Source organism: Pseudomyrmex gracilis, unplaced genomic scaffold (assembly GCF_002006095.1).
Source record: "Pseudomyrmex gracilis isolate BER0280 unplaced genomic scaffold, ASM200609v1 scaffold_341, whole genome shotgun sequence".
NCBI lineage: Eukaryota > Metazoa > Arthropoda > Insecta > Hymenoptera > Formicidae > Pseudomyrmex > Pseudomyrmex gracilis.
The window spans coordinates 89,367-115,157 of record NW_018020925.1 but is presented as its reverse complement, the minus strand read 5'-3'; the positions used below and the strand labels follow the sequence as shown (position 1 = coordinate 115,157).

Genomic DNA, 25,791 nt, shown 5'->3' with positions numbered 1-25,791 from the left:
CCTAAGGCCTGTTCTACAATACAGTCGTAAGCTGTAAGTCGTAAGAAATTGACCAATCACAATCAATTATTCTTTTGTAATTTGTCTGTAATTGGTCGATTTCTTACGACTTACAGCTTACGACTGTATTGTAGAAGGCCCGTAAAGAGCCGTCTACAATGGAGAGTTGTAGGCCGTAATAGTAAGAAATTGACCAATCACAGGCAAAGTACAGAAGAATAATCGATTGTGATTTGTCAGTTTCTTACTGTTACAGTCTAAAACTCTCCATTGTAGACGACCCTTAAAACAAAAGCAGCCTCAGTAAGTATAGAGAAGAGACTCATATGCCAAGCTGCGTTCCGTTTCACGCATATGCGCGCATTTATCTATATTATACGTTACGTGTACTATAGACATGCGCGCATATGCGTGAAACAGAACGCAGCCATAGGCTGCTTTTCTTTTAAGAGACACAGTCGACACAAGTCGACACAAAAGTCATTCTGTCTTTGTTCAGTATTCAGTGAGAAACAAAGACAGAATGACTCTTGTGTCGACTTGTGTCGACTGTGTCTCCTAAAAAGAAAGCAGCCATAGACATGCTGTTACTGCGTTGGCGTATATGGCTGCGTTCCGTTTCACGCATATGCGCGCATGTATCTATAGTACACGTTACGTATAGCATGGTGGAAGCTTTGCTCAACAGTTGAAACAGCGCTTGAGCGCTGGTGCTAAAGCGCCAATATCTGCATGAAGATTCAGGCTTAGACTGCGTTCAGGGAGCGCGCTATCAGCGCTGTTGCATCATTCTATCTTTATTGCTCATTAGATGTAAAACAAAGATAGAATGACGCAATAGCGCTGATAGCGTGCTTCCCGAACGCAGCCTTAGTCATGAAACACCGAATTTCATGATTGGCCACTGCATTGAAATTTGAGGTTGGAGATTCGAGACCTGAGGGCGATGTCCCATTGAGCGGAAATATATAGCGGAACGGAATATGCGGAACTAGCTCGACCAATCATAGCCATTCCGTTTTCTTTCCTTCGCTTTTTCTGTGGTTACGATTGGTTGAGCTGGTTCCGCACATTCCGTTCCGCTATATATTTCCGCTCAATGGGACATCGCCCTGAGGGCTGAAATTTGAGATTGGAGACGAGATCTAAGATTTGAGAAGCGACTATGAATTCGGGCCTCATTGCGAAGATACGCGACTAGCAATATAGAACAGAGCCTTCCAACTCGCGCACGGCGTGCGGTTTGCGCCATAAGATTTCTATGCGGTCACGTGATCAGTTGGAAGGCTCTGATATAGAAGTATTACATAGGCTGCTTTCCTTTTAGGAGACACAGTCGACACAAGTCGACACAGGAGTCATTCTGTCTCTGTTTCTCACTGAATACCGAACAAAGACAGAATGACTTTTGTGCCGACTTGTGTCGACTGTGTCTTCTAAAAGGAAAGCAGCCATATATGGTTAATATAGAGTGTATTCCGTTTCATGCATATGCGCACATTATCCTATTGCATGTTACGTGTACTATAGAATTATGGCGCATCTCAGTCACTGCGCAGAACGTGACGAAAATCGTTCGAGATACGAGCACACCTTATTACTTCCACCATGATGTATAGTATAGATAAATGCGCGCATATGCGTGAAACGGAACGCAGCTTATATATTTCCAAAATTCCTTGCGCGCAAGCGCTAAACGGGGGAGGGCAAAGCGGCGTTGCCATCGGTCAGTCGTTGACTTGCGATCTCCCCACCGGCAACGTCGCTCGCTGCCAGTTCGTCGTTGTGTCGACGACGTAGCGTGTGATTAGGTGGTATTTGCGCGGCCCTAAACACACCTGATGTTTGTGTTTTCGAGTTTCGCGTGATAAAGTTAATATCTTTGTCACGCGAGCGCCTTCGTGCGCGACAACCGGACGTGTTTTTTTTCGGGGCATGTAAAACTGTCACAGAGGATCGACGTCGCGCACCGTCGGTCCCTCCTTCCGAGATGTGGACAACGACAAAAACCACCAAGTACGGCGTCGGTGAGTTTTATCTCAAGGCGACGGAGAAAGATCCCTCTCCCGCTTCGCTGATTTGTTCTTAACTTTGCAACACATGCGGACGTAACGCATGATGAATTCTCGTGCAGACAAAAAATGTACGACAAAATTAACTGTGCAACAATAACAAAAAAAAAAGTTTCGTTGGTAGTTACAGAATAAGGGAACTGACTTTTTTCCTCGCTTGCACGAATCTCCGGCAATTCCGTCGGCGACTAACTTCGGAGCTGTCAAACGACGGAGAGCGCGCGCGGCAACAATCTCGCAAGAATCACCGAGCATCACACCGGCGTGTGACAGCTCGTGTATGCGTGCGATCTCATGAAGCGGCTTTGTGCCGACATCCAATCGCCGCGAAACAATACGTCAACAAGATCTTGACGGCGGCGAGACTCTCTCGCTTGCCGGCGAAAGATCCTTGCGTGTGTGTGCGTCGCGCGCGTATGCGTGCGTATCTCTGCGTGCGCTCCATTCATGCATTGATCGTGCGCGCGAGTAGTAAGGTCCGCGCTTGGTAAGCCGACTCCCGATCCCCGGATGCCTGCCGGATCTTTTCCAGAATTCTCAGGGCGTTTGATCACAGGACGGTCCAATCTCTTTCTCTCTCTCTTTCTCTTTCATGTATCTTCAAAATCGTCTTATTCAATGAATACGTGCTCCACATTCGTGTATTTTAAGACGTCTTCGCAAAAATCGACTCGTATGTTGTTAGAATGCTCCAATTTGATGTGTTTACTTCTGACAAAGTTCGAACACTTGATACGACGTCCATCACGGATATTATTTTACGCGCTTGTTGACAGTTAGATAACAAAGTCGATTGCAATAAAAAATTTCTGGCATTTTGCAAAATAAGCATGAAACAAGAGCTTGCGGAGAGACCATTTATATTAACACAATCAAATTATTTAGTTATTAAATATAAAGGTATGCAATATCGCCCGCGCGCGGTATGCGCGAAACGTGTTTACGAAGTAAGATTTATTACAGGAATTTAATCGCTGTGGAATGTCTGTGTGCAACAGCGGCGATTAACCGCGTTAAGTAGTCGAGAGTCCGCTCTCGAGGATCTCTCTGACGCGGCGAAAAATAAGCGAATGCGAATTGCACGCATAGAGGCTTCGGAATCGAAGTCAATTCGCTTCGCGCGGAGTCATGTGTCTGCATATTTTTTTTTCCCTCGCGATTAATTCATTCTCGCGTTAATCCTCCAATTAAAGTCGTTGTCGGTTTCAATCTTTTCCAAGCAAATGTTAAGCGACTCTCTTAATCGAATATAAATAAAATCTTGCCGACGAGAGGACAGAGATCGTATCGATCCTCGATCGTTCCGATCAATTTATCGAAAAAAAAAAATTACATGTAATTCATTTATCTTCTTAAAGAGTTTCGTTATCTTAAATCTACTTTTCTTCGCCGAGTTAAGTTTTCAACATCGAGTCGAGTGTGTTCGTTCACACTCTCCTTGTCATTCGCTTCCAGGATTTTTCTCGATCGCACGCAATATAGATAAGTATCTCCGTGCAGATTGACTTTGTGTCAGCGCGATTAAAGCACAATCTTCCAATCTACTAATACGTGCGACACTATTCACGCGGTCATGTCCCTATGCATTATTTCTTCTTACCGTCGTAGAACCGCGCGATCGTGGGTCTGTCTCTCTCTCTCTCTCTCTCTCTCCCCGCGATACAAAAGTCTGCAGATGTATTATTGCTGCCATTTACCGAGACCCTCAGAGCTCTCTCCACGTTCTAAGCGCGCGGATACACAGGCAGATCCATTTCAAACACAAAAACATCGAAAAACTTTTCCAACACGTCGCGTTTGATGGCAAGACCGTCGTGATATATTATCCTACCGAGGCTATCATTCTCTCGTTGTAACGAGACAATTTTATCCATCAGAATAATTTCGTTTTGAGAAAAAATTGTATAACATATAAATTCTTTTATTATCTCTATACTTCTTGTTATATCTTTTATTGTTACTTTCTTTTTCGCTCAATACGTGGCAATAAATTGCGCACTCGTTATCTACGCAGTGCTATGCAACTTTCGAGAACTCTTCAGTCTTTCGCATAAAAGTTAATATTAGTATCGACTATCACTCGCAATGAGTGACGTTATCGGCGCACTTTCCACCGCGACTCGACTTCGCAGTTTGATAACCACATTTTCGTGCGCAAAAAGCCCCTGGTAATTTAAACGGTAGGTACGTACTTGTAGTGGGATGCGCCACTGGTGCTTTTGACGTTTTATGATCGCGTATAAAATGGCATTTCCGTCGCAAAAAATGTGCACCGTGTTCATCTCTCGTCGTCGTCGTGGCGAAGATAGTCGCGTTTCACTTTACTGGAAATTGTTTTTTTATTTTTTGTTGCAAGATACGATTAAATAAATTTTTCCCGAAATAAATACGCGCGCCGTTTGATTCTTAACAAATTTTGAAGAACAGGAAAGAATTTGCGATCAATTTTTCATATGTTGTTGTCATTTTTCCGCCAAGAATTATAGGCGACGAAACGGAAGTCTCCTGTCACACGAGAGAACGTTATGCGATGTCACATGTCATTGTCTGTATCTTCATTTTTGCGACCCTACCGAAATGACGCACCCACCTCCTCCTCGCCAGCATTTTATTGATGTCCGTACGCCAGTTCCGCACGTGTGACTGTACTACACCACGTGTGTGCGTGCATCCAGTGGGAACTGCTAATGATTCCCTCGTGCGAAGCCGCTCTTTCTGTTATAATATATTTATTTGCCTACCATCATATTTTCCGTGTATAATTTAAACTTTGATGCGCAAAAACATGGAGGTGCGTAATATATTTTCCTTCCTTTCGTATCAAATAATTTGTGCAAAAACAGATGTTTTCTTGTAACTTTGTGATGAGTTAAAATTCGCTGACGCACTTTTTTTTATTATACATACTTTTTGTTTTTTTTATTTGCCATGTGTTTACTTTATTCCCAACGTAGAATAGATGAGTTTAATTTTTAATACACACACACATAGTGAGACACACGGATATCGCAATAAAAGAAGCAAGGCGCGCAGAAAGAGTCGCAGGAAGGGCGAAAAATTCCAAAAGAGAATGGCAGAAACGACCGTAGAGCCTATATATGTCCGCGGTCCCTCCACGGTCGTGAATGTTTCGTACACCCCGAGAAAGGGAGTTATCGATTTAATTCTCCGGGAAAAGCTATGGGGGAAAAACCACGCGACACGCCGAACACACTTCGCGATCCGTTCTTTGTTGCGCGTCGTTGGAAACAGAATTTTTTTGGAGCACAAATATTTAGACACTTTTGTATAAAATATAAAATGAAACCAAATTTGAAAAACGAAATGTTATCAAATAAATTAAAAAATGTACTTTTTCGAACGTTTCGATTTTAATCCATTTTAATTATCTTCAGTGGAATATATTTAAAAAATTAACAATCACTCATGACTAAAATATGTGACGATGGAGTTTTTACGAGAAGATGAATGATTGATGACATGATGTCACTGTTTTTTAAGTTTATGACATGAATATGTCATTAAGATAAAATGTATTATGTGATTAAATGTGGTGTTAAATATTGTCAGTATGCTTAGCACATATTAGTGGAAACATCGTCAATACTGACGATCGTACTAACGTCAGTCTATACAATCTTAGCGACATATTTTTATAAACTTAACAACCTGTGACATCACATCGATAATTTATCTTAGTGTATAAAAACTTCATCGTCACGTATATAGACATAAAGGATGTTGATTTAACCTTAATCCTGTAAACTAAACGTTTTTTAAAGGTATTCTGTAAACTCTGAACATTTATGTCTGACGCGATTTTTTTATTGATTAAAACGTTATAAAAAATCTGTAAAAATTCATAGGGCTTTATTTAACATTCTATATTAAAGAAATAACACTAATTTTATATATTTTAGTTTTTAGAAATTCTTCCACATTAAATAGTTAATAAGATATCTTATTTTCAAGAATTGCTCGGACTCCAATGTTTGGAGTTTACAGGTTTATCAGCGTTAAATACTCTACTGAAGATAATTTAAATGGAAAGTCGAAATGTTTGGAAAATAAAATTTAAGTATGTTTAGTGCATAACACTCTGCTTTTGCTTCGAATAGTTTCAATTATATCTTGAATTTGGAGTTTTCGATATAAACCGGAAATCACTTTTCTGTATTTTATCGATTTCTACATAATTTATTATTATTATGTGAATTATAAATAACACGCATTGCACCAAGAGTGAAAAGAAAATAAATAAAGCTATTACAAATATTGAAAAACAACCGAAACCCAAATTATAAACAATAAATTAGACTTTCTGGTCAGCAATCCGCTGGTGTAGGTGGTTAATCAAATAAATTTCAAAAATATCTGAGATGTTTCGATTATTTTATTTGGATCATCATCAGCTATTCGCCGTAAGAGAGATAAATTTGAGAAGGTGTGACTACATTAACCAGCGGATTGCTGACCAGGAGGTCTAATTTATTGTTTATAAATAAAGCTATGTTTTTGTTTCATTTATTGCGTCTCTTTTATTTATTTATTTTTTTTTAAATCTATTTCTTTCTTTCTTTTCTTTTTTTTGTATCTATTTCTTTCTCTTTATCTTACGTCTTATTCTTTTTCTCGGAAATAGTTACGTTCGGTAACTTTGCTCATGAATAGTTTTTTAATACGCTTGAATATGTATGAAGGTAAATAGAGAGCTCAAGAAAGGAGAGAGAACCGTCGAACGCGAATATCTGCATAGTGTTTCTGTTATACGGAAAAAATTTTCTATTAAGACACTGAGAGAAAAAAAATAAGAAAAAAGAGAAAGAGAAGAAACTGTCCGGAATATAATCTCTGTGCCACTCGGTGACGCAAAACGTTTCGCGCGTATGTACATACAAGTGACACGTCTATTGATCACGCTGTCTCTTTCTTCTCGCGACAAACACGTGGCGCGGTACATTGTCGCGATTCTTCGCCGATGGATCACTATAGAATACTTTCATTGTGTTATCGCCCGATGGGGAAAAAAAGCCAACTGACTATTGTCGCTATTCAGCGCGGCCGTTTCGACCCATTGGCCGTTTCGATTTCACGAAGATCTTTCTATTGTCATCGCACGCGATGTGTTCGAATTGCGATTCTGTAAAACGTTCCACAACGTTATCAATCTTTTCGTGGCGCGTTCTATTTTCATTGCTAGTAAAAATCTTATTAATGTAATCCCACAAATTTTTGTACCAATAAAAATGTTTTTACACTAATAAACATTTGTCAAGTACGCGTATCGTCTGACTCGTATGTTTCCTGCTTGAAGTGAGTTACGCATTGGCAAAACTTTTGTTTTCAGCATACAGTCTGTTAATTAACTTGACGCGACTGCAGTCTATTCGCATTATTCTACGCGATATATAAAATACATCGTCATGTTCCACTTCGTCAAGTTTCACGACGCGCATGATGTTGATCGATATGCATTTTTCCGTCAATGAATATCGTCGCGTGTGTGACGCGTACGCGTGTGTGTTGTCTGGGACGGAAAATAGACAATTTTTAACGACGATACGAAGCACACACAACACAATGCGTGGCTGTCGAAAATTGTGCCGCGCCGCGCTCTGTCCTACGCGCATCGCTTCTAGACAAGCCTGTGGTGGGCGAGCGCGCGTAATGTCAGTTAATGTATACAGGATGTCCCCAAAAAAGGCGAGTGATGACATCCTGTCCTTGGCGCAATTTGCACGTGCATTAATCAATATATTATTAACAAGACTCAATTAGCGAAATGCATTCTTTGAACGCTTATTTTTTAAATTCTCTCTTTTAACGGAAATTATTGTGTATAACAATATTTTCAAATCGCTTTGAAAGACTTTCTAACGAGAATTTTTGATATTTTACATAGAGAAAAACAACTCTCTTGAAATAATTTCTGGAATAGAAGCCGTGGGGGCTTTCCCACGCGAATAAGTCTCCGATCAATTTTTAATTTCTCGTCGCTCTCTCGTGGCACACCCTGCGGGTTCCTACGCGCGCGCGAGCCCACGAAATATGCTCGCGAGAAAAGACGCAGAAAGCCTCGCGAGAGAGGGAAAGAAGGGAAAGAGCAGAAGCCAGGCAGAAGCGAGGCAAAAGCGAAAAAGGGAGAGACACACGGAACGCACACGCGCTCATTGAGATGCGTCTCGCGCGCATTTCTCCGCCGGGTTCCCGAGGACCGGAAGCTGGCTCGTCATACGTGCATTGTCATGCGTATCCGGTGCCTCGGAGTTAGCGGCTTATCGGAGCCGCTGACAATTCCTGGAATAGAGGAGCTCGTAATACTGATCTTTCCGCGGGAACACGGACATTAACTCAATCGGCCGCAATAATCGACAATATATCCCGTTGTTGCGAGCTTCTGTGGTCTTTAACCCGGTTTTTGTGCGCGTTAATGTCTTGATAAATTACGACTTACATCTTATACAAAGAACGATAATCTTGATTTTCTAAAAAGATCATCGAATAGAATCTTATCGTTTATTGATGCGCGGATATTACCGACCAGATATTAGGTCATGTATTGCGCGTATTCATAATTAAATATGCGCATGTGTGTGTGCTACAATTAAAATAACATAATAGAGTGATTCTCTAATTAAAATTTGCGAAACAATTTAACTTTGAAACGATAATTGATTGAAATATATGGAAAAAGCGTGTGCGCGCAATCAAGATGCTCCGTAATTGATTTGTGCGAGCATCCGTTTTAGTGTAAGCGCGCGCGCTATTAATAGTTATCGCGAGAGACGTGTTAGTTTACACGAGCGCAATGTAACGAGATCTAGTTAGCCGATGAATGACCGACGTTGCTCGTTAAAAAAATATCGGGTGTATGTATCGCCCGGCGGCTCGCAGATAATCGTTTGTTATGTTTCTGTTTTACAGCTGTGTACAACTGGCGAGGGGACACGCGCTACGGACTACCGCTCGAAATCGGAGAAACCGTGCAGATCCTGGAAGAGTGCGCGGGTGCGTAATTCGATAACTTACTTACCTACCTACGATCTTATCTTTTTCACGGACGATCGATTTTAAAACGCATGACGACGACGACGACGGCACGTGATAAATGTTGTACTTAAACGGAAATGACTGAAACAAGCATCAGGAAACGCGTGATAGGATAATATAGTCAAACGTTACACATCCTGGAGATTATATAAACGATCGGAAATGATGCACGTGAGGCGATAAAAATAGAATACAAAAAAGAAAGAAGAAAACGTCGGAACGTTTTAATCTTTAGATCACCGGGATTTTTTCATTAAAAACTATTTTTTAGAAATATTTTTTAGAAATATTACCCTGTCTCCAAAATACTTCCGAATTGGAAGAAAATCGGTTAAACAATTTGCGAAATATTACATACGACATTTGAAACCGCTGATATCGTAATATCACATCTTTGTTATTAAATCTCATTAAGTTCCTATTGGTTCCCAGACTTAAAAAACATGTTTTCATATTATTCTGTAAAGTATCAACAACAATAATCCACATGTATTTTATTTCCCGGATGATGAGCAAAAATCGATACTTTTTACCGATCATCCTTTTGTATCTCAAATTACGGCGAATTCGAAAGCTAAACTACATCATTCAACAACATATTTAGATTTTCAAAATATTTTTTCTCACAAATCAAGTCAGACGAAAAAGAACTTTTCTCCAAAATACGGTATAATATCAGCGTCCTCATATCACAATGCCACACGGTATCATGCCGGCGATCTGAAGGTTAATTTACACCCGTGAATACAAAAAAAAAAAAAAAAAGAAATTAACAGAGAAATAAATGTATGCTTGCCAAAAGATATGCTAATTACAGAATCGCGTATCAAACTACTGCTCGAGTATTTACAATTTGTTTTATCTGAGATAACGTCGGATTGAATTGTGTATTATTATATGATCACACACGTACGTGTGTGTAAATTGATATCGATCGCTTCACAGATTTAGTGCGTTATCTAATTTTCAATTAATTTTAGTATCTAAATTTTATAATCTTTGCGAATCGTGAATTTATGTATGACACGCGAGATAGATATTAAATTCTCAAAGCAAGTCGGGATGCATTCTGCGACTGAAATGAGAATCCCGACGATTTTAGGATGGTACAGAGGCTTCTCGACGAAGAACCGTGCGGTAAAAGGCATCTTCCCGAGTTCCTACGTGCATCTGAAGCCCTGCAAAATCGACAATGAGGGACTCTTCGAGTCGGTCATACCGCTGGAGGACCCGGTGGTGCGGGAGGTTACCCTGGTCCTGCGGGAATGGGGTGGCATTTGGAAGAGACTTTATGTGGTAAGTTTTTATTTCATTTCTCTCGTTTCTGCGAAAATAGTTTTTCTTTCTCTTTATCTGTCTGTTTTTCCATACATCGTATTTTATACAATTTATTATTAATTCCAATCCTATAAACTCCTGAACTTGTGCGTCCGAGCGACTTTTGAAAATAAGATATGTTATTAACTTAAAGAGAATTTCTAAAAAATCAAAAATCAAAATCAAAATAATGTTATTTCTTTAATTTAAAATGTTGAATAAAGTTCCGTGAAGTTTTACAGATGTTTTGCAACGTTTTAACCAATAAAAAGAATTGCGTTAGACATAAGTATCACGGTTTATAGGATCAGTAGGTATCTAAACAAACATTTACAGGATTGGGGTTAAAACAAAAAAATTAATAAAAGCAATACCGATTTTGATATTTATTTGTTTGTTTTAAATATTTCGTAGACTTTATCGATTAAAATTACGATCTGTTGTTTTTCCGTTTTTGTTTCGCAGGAACGGGAGGAGTACAAATTCAACGCGTTGCGCAAAGTAATGCGGGAGTTGCTGGAATGGCGACGGCAACTTTTGGCAGGGACCCTCACCACCGATCAGACACGAGAGTTGAAGTTGCGGATAATCAATAAAGTGGACTGGGGAAATCGGTAAGTGGGAAAAAAGTATATCTTCTTGCACTGAATTCGCGGCACGCGTCGTATAGAAACATGACGAAATGGAAAATTATTTTCTTTCGTCATCGCGTCTTTGTGTAGTGACACAGCTGTTGGAAGACACAACCTTAATTAGTTAATTAATTTCTGATCGATTTGTGTACACGTTCGTTCTACTCGATAATAATATTCAAAATAATTACGCCGGAAAGACTAAAGATCAAAAATAAATATCATTAAATTGTCATTTGTAAAACAGACTTTGTTCTCACTTCTTTCGGACGGGAATAAAATTAATTTTCTTTTTCCTAGTTTTTCTACGCTGTTATTAATTTAATATTCAAATGACCGAGTTGTATACTCAAATAAAGAAAAAGTTGCGGTATAATTTTCAATTAAAGTATTTCGCAAACAAGAACTTTTCTTCACAAATGATTTCTTTCCTCTCAATTGAGGAAAATTGTTGTCCGAATTAAACTTCAATCCGCAAAGGAAAAACTGCAAATTGGGTCATTCTCTCCGCACGCGACTAATCGAATTCGTTCTTTTGTCCGTGCCAAATTGCGCGGTTGCCAAATAAGGTCGACAAAAACAACACGTTGAAAAGAATTTCATTTATTTTTGTAGTTATAATCACTATAACGTCGTCGCAACATATTGGCAGTCTTCCTGTCGTTGTTGTTGGACGCGAAGATGCGTCTCGCTTCCTTTGAATTAAGATTAATACGCTTAACGCGTGTATTTCTTCTCGTTATTCTACATAACATATGATAGAGAAGGCACATTGCAAATATAACTATTACAACTATTATAATTATCAACTACGATTGATCTCTCGCTCTTTCTCTTTCTCTCTCTCTCTCTCTCTCATTCTTTCACTTGCTCACATGTTCTTCTTAAACGTCTATCTTAAGATATCACCTGGAGCGCGATTATTGTATTATCGGTAGCATATTTTAATCTAACGGATGTGCCAAGAGGATTATATCGCAAGAGGAAAAGGATCTTCAGCGTTTATGTTATTATTATCATCATTATACACAGTTAATTGCCGGCAGCGTTTGCTATATATCGTTCTTGCGGATATGAGAGGCGAATGTATCCAAGCTGCTGTCTGTGAGAGAAAGTTCCTATTGTCTCTTTGTTAACAGGAAGAAGGATTACCATATATGTGACTGCGGATTGTGCGAAATTTACGTCTGTCTTGTATTATACTTAACGACGCGTGTGTACACTATACGAAGATAACACTGTTCTATTGACAATTAAAGATTTTTTATAATGTTGTTTTCTTTCATGGGATCGAAGTAATAAAGAGATACAACAATTGGATCCTTAGTTTTCGTTTTGTTTTCACGAAACAATTGTATCGTCGAGGATAATTACTTTTTTTAGATTTTCTTTTGTCTTATTGTATTGCGTTTACAAGAAATATATGTGCGTACAATAATATATGTGCGATATATTGTCTCTGTTTCACTTCGAGGTCGTTTTTCTTTTTTTTTTTAAATTTCGAAAGCTGCAAATTGAGTCAATGAGCAATTCTCTTAAACAAAGATCCACTATAGTGATCTAAGAAATAAACATAAAAGAAAGAACGTGGTCGATTCACACCGCTGTGCTTGTCTTTTTTTTTTATTCGCGAGATCTTATTCTTCCTTTTTATAGTTTTGAATTTTAATTGCCCCCTCCCATTCACTTTAACCTCGAACACACAAACATTTCTCGCTGTACAAATTTATAGTCTTACTACAGGCATTGATATTCTTCTGAAACATATTGATGTATATTCCCTATATTCTATATTTATTAGACTACTTAGGCAGTATAGATTGTATCTTCTATTCGGGCGTGTTTAAGTAATGCTTTCTTCTATCATCGCGACGCGTGCGAGATTATTGACACGTCGCAAAAAAAAACTTGCAATATTCATATTACGTATAATATACATGTACATATATTCGCATAATTGTTCAAAAAAAAAAAAAAAACAAAACAAGGCAGATTTGCTGTAGAGCGGAAGTTCCTGTCTTTTTTTTTTTATAATGCTTGTGTCGTCGTGATGAGATCGTGTAATATGACATTCGTCGTTGCACGAATAATAAGATAATCTCTCTCTCTCTCTCTCTCTCTCTCTCACGAGATTGATTCGCTCTTGATGTCGAAAATATTGCCGCACTCCCTTATTGGACACGAGCAATCTGCGGTGCATTGTTTGTTACGTATCACGGCAGAGCTAGTGTCGCAAAATATTGCGCGCAAACATTTGTCTTGTTGTATATAGCGCTTTCAACTTTCGCTTTTTCTCAATTATCCTCGAGAACTTGCAAAAATGCAAAAATGCAAAGAAAAAAAAAGGAATGTTACATTTGTGATATAAACCAAAGATTTGACGAACCTACGTTACACACGTGTAAAACACGTGTTAATCTGTTATTCTTGCTCGAATCGCCATGAGATATGAGTTTGATATGTAGAAGAAGAAGAGATTAGTAATTGTAAATTACTAATTACTAATAACTTGAATTGATAATAAAAAAAGACATGCAATTTTTTATCTAGGATGGAAGAGCTAGACGTTCTCGCGATCTTATCTTCGTCATAAAACAGACACACGTGAAAACACGCTTCATCGAGAAAAAAATACAGCGCGTATATTTATTGGTATTTTTTTTTTCATATATAATCTAACACAAGTTCGTGCTGCAACTGCTGCCAGTGTGTAAAGTATCAGGCGTACTTTTCGTCTTGTTTGATCGGGTGAATAGACACGTCGAAATGCAAACACTTAAATCCTACTTTTTACGATTGCCACCGCGCCGCTCGAGCAGAACAATTTCTAAGAACTTATTAATGCAAATAGAAATCTTGCGGCAAAAAGTGGCAGTGGCACGGGTGCGGCAAACAAAACTGTTAAAACGAACGACATTTACGTTCGTTATGTGGATAAAAAGAGACTGACATGTCACGAGGACTGACGTTGGCTCGCGATGTTTTTCACGTTTATAAGCTCAGATTTTACGAAAGACGATATATGAGATTATTATGAAATAATAATCTCATATATGTATATATGAGAATATTAATGATAAGTAATGATATTTTGACGAAGTTGATTAAACGCCGTTGATTGCGTTGGTTTAAACTACATGATAACGTATATACAATTAATATATATATAATATCTTAATATAAGTAATTGGAAAAGCGAGATTTTCATATAAAACTTCAGTCAGAGAATCATTGTGTCTTTCTTCTCGATTGGCCACGTCTTTGCGCGTACACAGCCACCTTATTCTGTAACTTGTAACAATCTAATTTTTTTGTTAATGTATGCTTGCACATGCATTACACGACGTCATACGTTAAAAGCTACAGAATAAGTGTTTGAAAGCTTCTTTAGACGTAAACATAAAAAAAAAAGAACTCGGCTGGTGTTTACGATCGAATAATGAACAGAAAACTCCCGGCTCGAAAACGTAAAGGTCGAGCTTTTATGTTTTACGAGCGTTGACGGTTAATAGGTGAGAAGAACCACGCCGAACACAAGTACCAAAGCAGCAAGAGAGACGCGTGGAAACACATCAGATACACGTGATTTTTACCTGACTGGCGACACAGCACGAACCGTTCTTTTTGTTTATTGGCACCGAGACGACGGTATCCGCAGAACCGTCCCCGATATTATCACAATATAAAATATAAACAAAGTAGAACGGGAAAATGAGGGGCAGTAAAAGGAAATTAGATCGACATTTTGTTCTCGTGTCTAGATCTCGGTGTCCTTGCCATATTTCTCGGTATCCTTGCCGTATTTATCAACGATCTCCGGATATATCGGCATTTCCAGGGTGCTGGGCGCCGACGGCATCGATGTCGGCGAAGCGCCACTGCTGCTGCCACCAAACTGCAATCGACGACTGTATTCCTGTAGCACTTCGGTGAACATCATGAGATTCATGTTTTGGCCCAGCAGATAAAGCAAAAGAAAATCACCGACCTGAAAATTTAATCGATTGTTTAATTAAATCTGAACGAAAACTAGATTCTGTTAAAATAAAAAATGCAATAAGTGTAAAAAAAAAAAAAAAACTGAAATCGTCTCGTTATTTTTCACAAGTTGTCAAAGTTGTCCGAAACTGTCCGAATAATTCAAAAGAATCTTACTTGTGTTTTTCGGATGAGCGCGCTAACCGACGCTGGGGTGCCGAATTTGTAACGCTTTCTGATAATCGTCTCGCGTATGCTGGGCATCAGCACGATGACGATGCTGTACAACATCGCCAGACCGGACATAACTGCTAAGATGATGAACCAGAACCATAACAGAATGTAGATCTTCTCATTGAGAATGTTGAGCGCGAGCACGCAGAGAGCGTCGTGTTTCTGGATCGTGCCGGAAGCACCAAACTTGTGGAAAGTACACTTGGTGACGCGAGGGAATATTGCGATCATCGGGTCGTAGCGTTGTTCCTGATTCATGTTGCTGAATTTGATCACCTCTGTGCCATATGTCAAGAAGGCACCGCCCAGGAAGGTATCCACGAAGAATATGTTGCCAATCTGAGAGGAAGAGGCGACGTATATACGCGTCACTTTGACAAGAAGTCGAGTGTAATTTTAACAAAAATAATTAAAATTAACACAAAACTACATTAACGTATAGCTTTTGATATTAATAATCGTGTGTGCAATACTCACAGTATTAACAAAGTTGAGAGCCTCGCAAAAGAAGTATCCGGCGGCGTAACTGTTGTGCAAATGCAAGGTCTCGATCAAATACTGGACCAGTCGGTCAATTTTTGCTTGTCGCTCCTGTTTAGTCTCGATCATTGCGCCTCTCATGCCCTCGGTAATTATCCTGATCTTCCCATCCTCCCACTGTTTCCACATCCAATGCGGTATGTAGAAAAGTATACCTTGGAAGAAAAGCATGAACGGCACCCACTGGTAATACGAGTGGTACCTCTTCTCGCCATCTTGATCGTTGCCCAGACCCGGGTGTGCCACGTGCGTGCCCACGGGTTTGGCGAGGTTATCCGGTAACGTGAACGTGTATGTGATCCAGCAATACGTGTTGATCACCGAACCCACCGAGCCATCAGACATACAGCTAATGGGATCTCCTGTACAAGTATAACAAAATTATTGAAATAAAATTAAAAAAAACGATGCTTGTTAGTCATTACAAAAACTTAACAAAAAATAAGTATCAGGTAGCTCTTGAAACCCTGATGAAGTGAGCTGAAATGTTCACGAAACATAGGTATAAAAATGACACTAACGCGGTTCAAATCCGAAAAACATCTCCGAATAAAAAATAAATTGGATAAGTTATTAAAAATTGAACTTCTTTTTTTTATGTTGTGTTAAATCACAAAATATCTTGACTCTCATCATTTTTTTCTTCAGCTGTAATAATTTAAGATCAATTCAAGCAACAGGAAAATAACTAAGAAGAGAAAATAATTGCAAAAAAATATTATTTACATAATAATATATGTAAATTAAATGAATATTGAGAGAAAAGAAACAGGTCGTACAAAATAATTGAAGCACCATTTTGTACATCTTCCTCACGCGTCTTTCAGTCACTTTGTCACCAGAGTAATTCCGCGGCATTACCGTTCTTAACACATCTTAATTCCCCGCGTAATTAGCGAACGTCGAGGAGAACGACGTTATCACACGTTCGCGACGGAAATAACTTCTTTTTTTTCTTTTTGCGTGAGACACGTTGCAAACGAGTCGCTTCGTCGGATGTTGCGGTATCGTACTAGGAGACGGGAGCTACTCGAAACCCGATATCGAGTATCATTCTTACCCACCCGGCTTGACGAGGAGCGTCGCTGATGGATCTTTTGACGGTAACGCAAGCGTTAAATTCGCGGCGCGTTTTATTATGAATCTCGCTCGGATTAATGACAAAACGCAGATTAATAATAAGTCCAAGTTTTTATTTTCAGCAACGTTTCCTTGTATTTTCTCCGTTTCTCGCGATTAGTAGTTGACCAGAGAAACAATTAACAAAAAAAACTTATTAGCATACGCGGTTGTCTCGTAGAATAGAATTTGTACGAGAAAAAAACTATGAAAACTAAAAAAATTACCTGAAATACTCGTGTACTATAGACGAAGGTCAAGCAAACGCAGATGTTGTTGGTGTGTGAAACGTTTCTTTTTCTTTATTGTTTGAGGTTTTTCGAAACATTAAATAAGAAACGTGATTCTTACTTATCACACACAACATCTGTGTTTATTTAAATTCTGGTTGGGTTTCATACATACGTGTACACGTATCTCAGATCGTTCTGTACAGAGCCATCAATTAAAATATTTTTTTATTACTTGAAAACAATTACATTGACAAAATGACAGAGGAAACACAAGTTAGAAGAGAGAGAGAGAGAGAGAGGAACGAGTGTCTAAGATCTCAATGGCGAAATTGTCTCGAGCACACAGCTGGGACACGTATGCGGTACAGTTGCTCACATAGAGACCAGATGTTTTGCATCGTGCCTATGATAAGCAATAAAATTATACAACGGCTCACTGAAGCGATGCGCAACGAGATATATTACATAGCAGTTACAATCGCGAAGCTGTAATTCAAATCTAGCAAACACAGACGAAAATAAACATCTCAAAATATTTTTTAATCGATTATTTTTCAACCTCTTGTATTTTTTTAATTTTCAATTAGCTCGTTTAGATAATTAATTTTCGTGTAACGATTTAATAAAAAAAACTTCTTCATTCGCAATCATTAACAATCTATCAGTCGCAAGCGGCAAAGAGCAAACACACACGTGTGTGCGTCTCTTTAGAGACTCGTAATCACATTCTACGTAATTGCCACATCCCATCTGCTTATGACTTCGCGTAATAAAAAAAAATCCACTCGTCATTAATCACACCGCGCGCGAGAGCGACCTCGATTCGTCAATCTTATAAACGGAGAGAAACGAGCGGCGCTTTAAACGCGTGCATCAAGCAGACGGCGAGTGTTACGAGCGAGGGGGCGCGGACGTACACTTATAATCAGCGCGCGCGGTTGGTCGCGCATTGTGTCGCCGTATGTATATAATACGTGTAACAATAAAAGAGCGACCGTTTAAAATCCGTGTTGGAGAACTCGGTCTACGCGCAAACATACATCCGTCCGAGGATGTAACGCGACACCGTATATAATCTCCCGTTCCGGAGTTCCCTAATTACGACCGGCTGCGCCTTCGGCCACCGGCTTACGATTACGATGCAAGTGGCGCAGTTGATCTCCGACCCGGTGGCGACGTAGCCCGGTGGATTGAACAATTTTCATTATCGCGTCTATTTTAAGCGCGCACGTTGTTTTGCGAATTAATGTCGCCTATTTACTCTTTTATTTTTTTCTTCTCTCGACGTGCATTTCAAACACTTCCCCCGGTGGATTCTTTACAATTTTTGTTTGTTTTATTTTGTTTTGTAAAAAATTTTTGTTTAAGATAATACGTTTTATTACTTTTATATCTTTAGAGTTCTCCTCTCTACTTTCATTCATCATGATTGTCTTATCATCGCTTTAATTGATAAATTAATTGTTACGATTTTTCAAGTATATGATAATCACATTTATTTCGCTTAGAAAAATCACGTGATTTGAAAGCGCAAAGGATATTTTTTTCCGTGTTATGTTCCCGGAATCTCGTCTTTCATTCTCAAGGACAAATGTCTAGAATTCTTTCTTTCTCTCGAACATGCGAAAGAGAAACGGAAGATACCTCACCTATCAAGTTATTGGTAGTGACAATGAGGCAGCTGAAGATTAGCATGGCCGCTGTGGTTCTGTAATGCATTCTGAAGACCATGTTGTCGGTGATGGCCCTGTCGATCAGGTGTCGCACCTTCACGAAATGGGCGATCGACGACGCCAAGTTCAAAATCACCATTTTCGTTCAATCTGTACAAAAAGAAAACATTTATCGTCACCATCACGAACAGCTACTAGTCGTAGAATTAATTTAATAAAATAATTAAATAATTTTTTCTCCACACTACTCGAGCGAAATTTTTCGAGTTGCACATCTCGAGTAACAAACTTCTTTGTCCGAGAGTTCCTTCAATCGACATCCGCGATCGCGAATAACCGTTGAACAACCTTGAGATTTGTTTCTATTATTGTATCACATTCCATCTCAAAATTAATCTCACAATCGTCGGCTGAAGAACACGATGGTGAAAAATACGAGTGCAAAAGTGTGTGCCACTTTCAGTCGTGTTTCCCTAATGGGTAATTCAAAGAGCGTTTCATTGATTCCTCCGTGAGAGGAAACATTAGCATTCTTATCGTATAAGTCAGTAATTTATAATGACTCAGTCGCGTTAAAGGCGTTCATTCGGAAAGGAGACGAGGCTCGAGTTTCTCTCTCGTGTCTCTTTAGCAACACATCGCGTCGGAATTACCTTACAATTAATTCAGCTACAAACACGAGTAGCAAAAACAGACATTTCGCGAACTACATTTCGCTGCGACGTAGATCGTTAAATCTTATCTTGCATCTTTCCGGCAACGGTCTTGCGTCGTTTGAGAAATATTTAATTTAAACGTCGCGAGAGATGAAAAGATGACTTCGCGCGAAACGCGAATTTAGCGTTGCAAAACTGACAATCCAAAGTTCGATTCAAAATGATTTATACGCTAAAACAAATCCGCGGAACAACTCAAAGACAAACAGACGTTTCAACGAGCATCGGTTGCGAGCAAAGGATTAATTCCGCGAACGTGGCTCTTTGTTTACGGGCGACAAGCGTGGCTTACTTCGATCCGATATTCGTGTCCTGCGGAGCGTTTCACTTCGACGTAATAATAAAAGCGAAAGCTGTTCTGTTCCGTTTTATCCTTCGCGTATTCAGGAAAATCGACGCGCGACTGACGCGGGGACTGACGACTATTCGTTGTGATTCCCTTTTGGGGAAGACCCTCGGGACCCTTCTCGTCACGAGAGAGGGATGTGTCCCGACACCCCCCCGATACCGTACCAATAGTAAAGTCGCGCGCGCGGGGCCGGAAGCAGATGTGTGCACCGCGCACACAGGGGGATCGATACGGAGAGGAAGAGAGAGAAAGAGAGAGAGAGACACAAGAAGCCTCATTTTCTAAGCGCGCACAACCCATAGACTTGTTCTCTCGCTGCTGGGAAACAAAGCATCCGACGAGACCGGAATTGCCCATGTCCCTCAACCTCCCCTTCTCTCTTCTCGTTACCTCGTCCTCGTTTTCGTCGTCGTCGAATTTCTGCGAAACGACACGTGTCTCTCGCTCACGGCGAACCGGCTATTTTGCACAAGTTAAAGAGGAAACGACGAAGGTTTATTGTCTGCGTTTCGTGTACTTGACAAGAATGTTATGTTCCACGCGTAACGTAAACTTGAAAAACTTTTGAGGACGAGAGTTGCAAACGCGCCGATGTGTGATGCAAAAATAAGTCTCAACTCGAAAATACATTTATGCGAGTTTTAAGTGCCGTTCCGTGCGCGTTATTTTATAATTAGACGCGTCCGTTTCGCGCTAATTTGCGCGCATCCAGAGAACTCGTCATTCTCTCCGCGGTTTCGCGCAAAAAGTTTATTTGTGTAACGTTGACGTAATGCCGCCCGGCGTCGCAATCAAACAATGAACGGGGAGTGATATTACTACTATAGTACATTAATAACAATTATTATTAGTGTTATTATCACGAACAGAATAATAGCGTCTTGTTTCTGTCGTTGCTCTCGTATCGCGAAAGCGTTATCAAGCGCGATAGTATGTTCTTTCTATCCGGTGCATGATTCAAGGGCGAACTCGTAAGTCCATTTTCTCTGTCTTTGTTTCTCTATCTCTGTGGGGTCTCTCTTTCTCTCTTCTTCCCCCTCTCTCCGTTGAAATTTTATTAATTAATTGAAAGGACGGTTGGGGAGCACGCGTGCCGCGAGAGATCGATCTGTGCGCGAGGACGCGAGTTCACCGGAGAATCGCGTGCGTCCTGTGTATACATGCGGGACGGATTATTAGTGTGACAGAAAAAGCGTCGACGCACAAGAAAGTTAGTCATTTGGTAAACAAAAGACTTTCCACACACACACACACACACACTCATAAAACGGATGTTTAACGAGAAAGAACTTTTATACGTCTCGATAAAAATGTCATATTCCTATATGTTCAAGATTCAAACAAATTTAGAAACGCAGTAAGTTCACCGTTCGCGTGTTGCAATCATCGGAGTTGATTTGAAAAACATGCGCGCATGGAAATTAAACGTCGCGGTCGAATGCTGCTTTGTCATAATTCTCGGTCAAGGCGGACGTTTTACTGATGCTGATGCAACGTCACGTAACGATATAATCGAGGAGATCGAGTTTATTAACCTACTTATTTTCTAATCAAAGTCTCTGTTCGTCTAACCCCCTCGTCTTGGTGGATTCCGCTCCAAAATCAGAGGACTTCGCGTTAAGAAAGTCGGACTTAAAAAAATATTTTTGTTTAGTAACAAAAATGTTCTTTGTGTGTTCGAAATTCCTTCATAATGAATTTTCGCGACTTAGCCGGGAATTTTAGCTTGTGTGTCTTCCGCCAAGGCGAAGGCGCTAACTTGGCATGTACACACGTGTAATTGCAACGTGTGAAATTTCAAACCATCAGGCGGACTGGCTGCTCGGCAAGAATCGATTCCGGGTGAACAAAATTCCGCGCGTATCACTTTGTTTTGGTTTTGCAAGTTTATACAAAGTTGATCTCTTGAGGAAAAGAGAGAGATGAGTTAATGAGATTAATTATAAAATCTAATCAAACGATACATAAATTATCTTCTTTTTATCTTTTTTTGAAAAAAAATAAAAATAAAAAATAGCTCGATTATAGTATCGCCTTCATTATCGAACGTTTTTGTGTTTCTTCGAAGCAACGAGCGACTTGCAACAGACAAATGGAAAAACAGGAAATGTCAGAATTCACTTAAGTATTTTTTTCTCAAAGGTTCAGATCTCTTCGAGCACCTTCATTCTTTTGCCACGATTCTCGAGACATTCCAAAGGCGGAGGAACCGGCCATCGTTAAACCAGTTGCTGGCCGCTTTCTTGAGTGGACAAGAAAGTGGTAGAGGAGAGAGGGGGGAGGGGAGGAGTAAAACTACGTGAGTGACCGATGACGACGTCGGCGACGACCACGATGAGAGAGGCCGATACCCTTTTATATACATGTTCTCGCCTTGATTAATCATATTTCTCGAGCAACTAGACGCGACTTACATATGTACATTCGACATAGCGAACATAGCGAATATTTCTCGGAATTTCGCAAGTTCACGCACTTTTATCCGGAACGGCATCGTGTGTCGAGACAATCGTAAAAAAAAAAAAAAAAAAAAAAAAAAAAACGTTAATCGATTATTCACCACTTGACTTTGTTTTATTGTTTTTGTCGCACTTTTTAACGCGGTTGTTATCGCATTATTCATTGGGAATTGGATTTTATACTCATTAAGTTGTGAAAAGAACGTGGTTTTTTTTTAAACTAAGGTGATATTACAGTCTAGTGAACCTACACACACATACACACCTGGAGAACGATTTTACGGCGTTGCACAATCGTACGTACTCGCAGTTAAGAGGTTCTATCGGGCCACGGCAATAAATCCGCCGTAAACGCCGAGAGAGGGATTTTTGTCGTCATCGTAGTTCCGTAGAAGTGTCGCTTCTTTTCTAACGGCTAGAAGGTTTGGTTGTTTTACACCGGATGATGAAATACTCACGCGAGCAGTCGACTCGGAAAAAAGCAAAACGTTAGATGCAGTTATCTTTTAGTAATTTTTTGCCCCTTTAACATCGGGCGTAAAATTAGAGGCAAGTAGCTATGATAGATAAACAATATATGTATATAAAATTTTATTTATTAATTTTCTGTAACAAATTTATTTTTGGACGACTCAACCGAAAATTCGTCCAAAATATTGAACGTGACGTTTATGCTCTCGGTAGCGAAAATGCAACGCAACGAGGTGTCGCAAAAATCGACGAGACGACCGTGGTTTTTCAACTTGGTGGTTTTCTTCTCACGACCTCCGTCCGATCTCTCGCGTACGAATTGTCCGTATCGGGTTACGGATGCAGAAAACAGGTTTGGGATCGCGCACGGATACCGCCGTTCGCCGGCCGGCCGGCCGGTCGCGTCGCTCCGAGAGTTCGATAAAGAATTGAGATACTAAATACACGATCGCGAAAAATCGCTCCAAGCATTCCTCTTTGTTCGCGAGACGCGGAGTCTCTCGCGATCGACGAAGACACACATCGATTTTGCTCGTTTTCAAATTGCATATCAGAAGAGAATCAAAAGTCGATTTTCGCGTCGCTAAACGACGGATAGACGCGAAGCGGAATTCTGTTGATTCACACGGCATGGTCAACAGGTAATAGAGACTGAGAGATTTATACACGCGCGGCCGAGTGATATAGGAACTCGAGAACGATTTGTAGGTCGGAACAGTCGCGCGGGGCGACTGTGCAACCGCGTAACGAGATTTACGTACGTATACGCGGACTAATAACGGTTGCTAATGCGAGAGAGACAGCCGTACGCGTATGTAATTGGAACATATGATTTATGTACTCGAATGTTGTACTCGAAGCCGAAGCTGCGAGTTATACACGTCCGATGTGAACTCGTCGCGCCGCCGCACGCGATTACACGGGATTGAAATGTCATCAGGTGCGCCGCGCGACGACACAACTGGATTATTAGATTATCCCCGATGTATTTCACATTCATAAAAGCATTGCTAACGCGCGCGCGCGCACGTCGTATCTTTTTACATTATCGGATTGGCATTTCAGTCTCGTGTCGAGCGACACGACTCGCGCGCTTTTATTGAATAATACATCGCTAGAAACTGATTCAAGAAAGATTTCTCTGAAGTCAAATAGCTTGATTGTTCGCGTGAATCACGTCGATTCCCAGATCCGCGCCGATAATTCAATATAATAGCAAAGAAGCATATTTGAGGCATAAATCATCTTCAGTTTAGTTATTTTTTCTTTCAGATTAATGCTTTGATTTCCTTTAAAAAGTCTATTTCTTCTCACGTGTGCAAACAATCACACGTGAATTACTTAACGAGCGAGAGAAACTTAGTACGACAGTCTTTAATCGCGCGAGAGATTTTCCTTTCATTCACCGGGGAGAAGATTGCTAATCGCAATCGAACGCACGAACGAGCGATACAATGAAGCCGAGAGAGTGAAGGGTACTACGTATTTCGTTTGCGAATGTCGCGGGAACGTCGAGTGAAAGGCGAGAACTCGCGCAAAGTACAAATGTTATATTATCTTCTGCTTTTTGTTTTCACGAAGCGGATTTTACTCGAATCAAACGAATTTGTAAACTATTTCGTTGACGCAACAACGCCCGAAGATTAACGACGTTTTGTATCAATTGCGCGGCTCGACGAATGAGAAACGAGGCCGCAGGAATTATGTTAATTACCGCGCGTATATAGCCGAATTGTGTTCGATCGCGTTGCGTAACGTTGCGCGAGAAAAAAAAACAGACTCCGGTCTGCGCGCGAGAACAAGCGATGTCTGACCGGCGACGAGATTCGTCATTTGTTTCGAGAGATCGTTCGTACGCCTTGCGGCGTTATTCGAACGTTATTTTCCACACCGGCGTATTAGTATTCAATCCACGACTGCGGGTGTACAACGTAAAGCCTTTTTTATATACAGCTCGATAGAGACACGCACCTTCGCGTAAAACGGTAAAAATTGATGGCGATTCGAGGAGAAGGTTAACAGCCTCTCACGTGTTTCAGACTCGCGGTGTGATATAATGTCGATGAGAGGAGAATTTATAGTACGATAACGTATTCAACATCAATGTACGTGTGTAGTCGCTAATTTACGTGTATGAAAAATATATATTTTTTTGTAACCGAGATAAATAAAAAAAAATTTAATTAAATTTATTGCGAGGATTCGAGAAGTTGATTCTCGACACTCAAGACGACTATTAACTTTGATTTAATTTTACCTTCTATTATTCCAATTGACTTTATTTTCTCGTGGTTTTTTTATTACTCGATTAATCAAATCGCGCGATACGGGCTTTCGACTGGGAAATCAAATCCCACGTAATAAAACAGCGCGTATCACATCTGAGATTTGCGAGATTGATTCGTCTTTGCGTAACACCTAGCGACTTTATTGACACTAGTGTCTCTCCTGTTGTATGTGTAAGCGCGCAATGAAAAAAAAAAAAAAAGACTCAACGTTTCTCTTCTGAGGTGAAGGCGTCAGATAATGCTGTTGCGCACATATGTGTATCTCGACTCCTCGCGACGCACGCCGGACCTTTTTTTTATTGTCGTTTTATCATCGGAAAAGTGAAAAGCGATATAATGCGCTACACAGAAAATTAAATGCGGTGTTTGTTTAGAGGAGGAACGCAGATGAGTCATAAAATTTGTAGTCAGTTACAACATAGTCAAATCACGTTGTTTAAATAATCGAGTTTTATTAGTCGAGACAACACAGTTTTCATTATCTTACTACCGATTTGTCGAAAGTTATTTTCTTGACACGAAACGAAGTGATAGAATGAGGAAAACTATGTATTTACTTACACGCTTACTATATTTATTTGTGTTGTGATAGTCGAGTCTGTCGGAAACTGACACTGTTAAATGCGTTATACAAAAAAAAAAAAAAATAATAAAAAAAAA

General features: G+C 40.0%; 2 protein-coding genes across 8 annotated transcripts in view; one reads left to right on the top strand and one right to left on the bottom strand.

The window, feature by feature from the left end:
* Nucleotides 1-1,784: 1,784 nt before the first annotated feature.
* LOC109860183 (dedicator of cytokinesis protein 3) overlaps nt 1,785-25,791 on the top strand; it is a 44,925-nt gene continuing 20,918 nt past the window's right edge. For both annotated transcript variants that reach the window (XM_020439101.1, XM_020439100.1), the window contains exons 1-4: nt 1,785-2,027; nt 8,997-9,080; nt 10,225-10,418; nt 10,905-11,053. In XM_020439101.1, coding sequence (XP_020294690.1) covers nt 1,991-2,027; nt 8,997-9,080; nt 10,225-10,418; nt 10,905-11,053 — 464 coding nt within the window. In that variant the 5' untranslated portion in view covers nt 1,785-1,990. The remainder of the gene's footprint in view (nt 2,028-8,996; nt 9,081-10,224; nt 10,419-10,904; nt 11,054-25,791) is intronic.
* LOC109860185 (innexin inx3) overlaps nt 12,552-25,791 on the bottom strand; it is a 16,742-nt gene continuing 3,502 nt past the window's right edge. For 4 of the 6 annotated variants that reach the window (XM_020439107.1, XM_020439102.1, XM_020439104.1 and 1 more), the window contains 4 exons: nt 18,825-18,998; nt 15,761-16,185; nt 15,227-15,622; nt 12,552-15,059 (listed from right to left, as the gene is read on the bottom strand). In XM_020439107.1, the coding sequence (XP_020294696.1) occupies nt 14,829-15,059; nt 15,227-15,622; nt 15,761-16,185; nt 18,825-18,987 (1,215 nt within the window). In that variant the 5' untranslated portion in view covers nt 18,988-18,998 and the 3' untranslated portion in view covers nt 12,552-14,828. Of the gene's footprint in view, nt 15,060-15,226; nt 15,623-15,760; nt 16,186-18,824; nt 18,999-22,637; nt 22,826-25,791 lie in introns of those variants that run through there. The other 2 variants (XM_020439105.1, XM_020439108.1) reach the window with 2 other exon arrangements.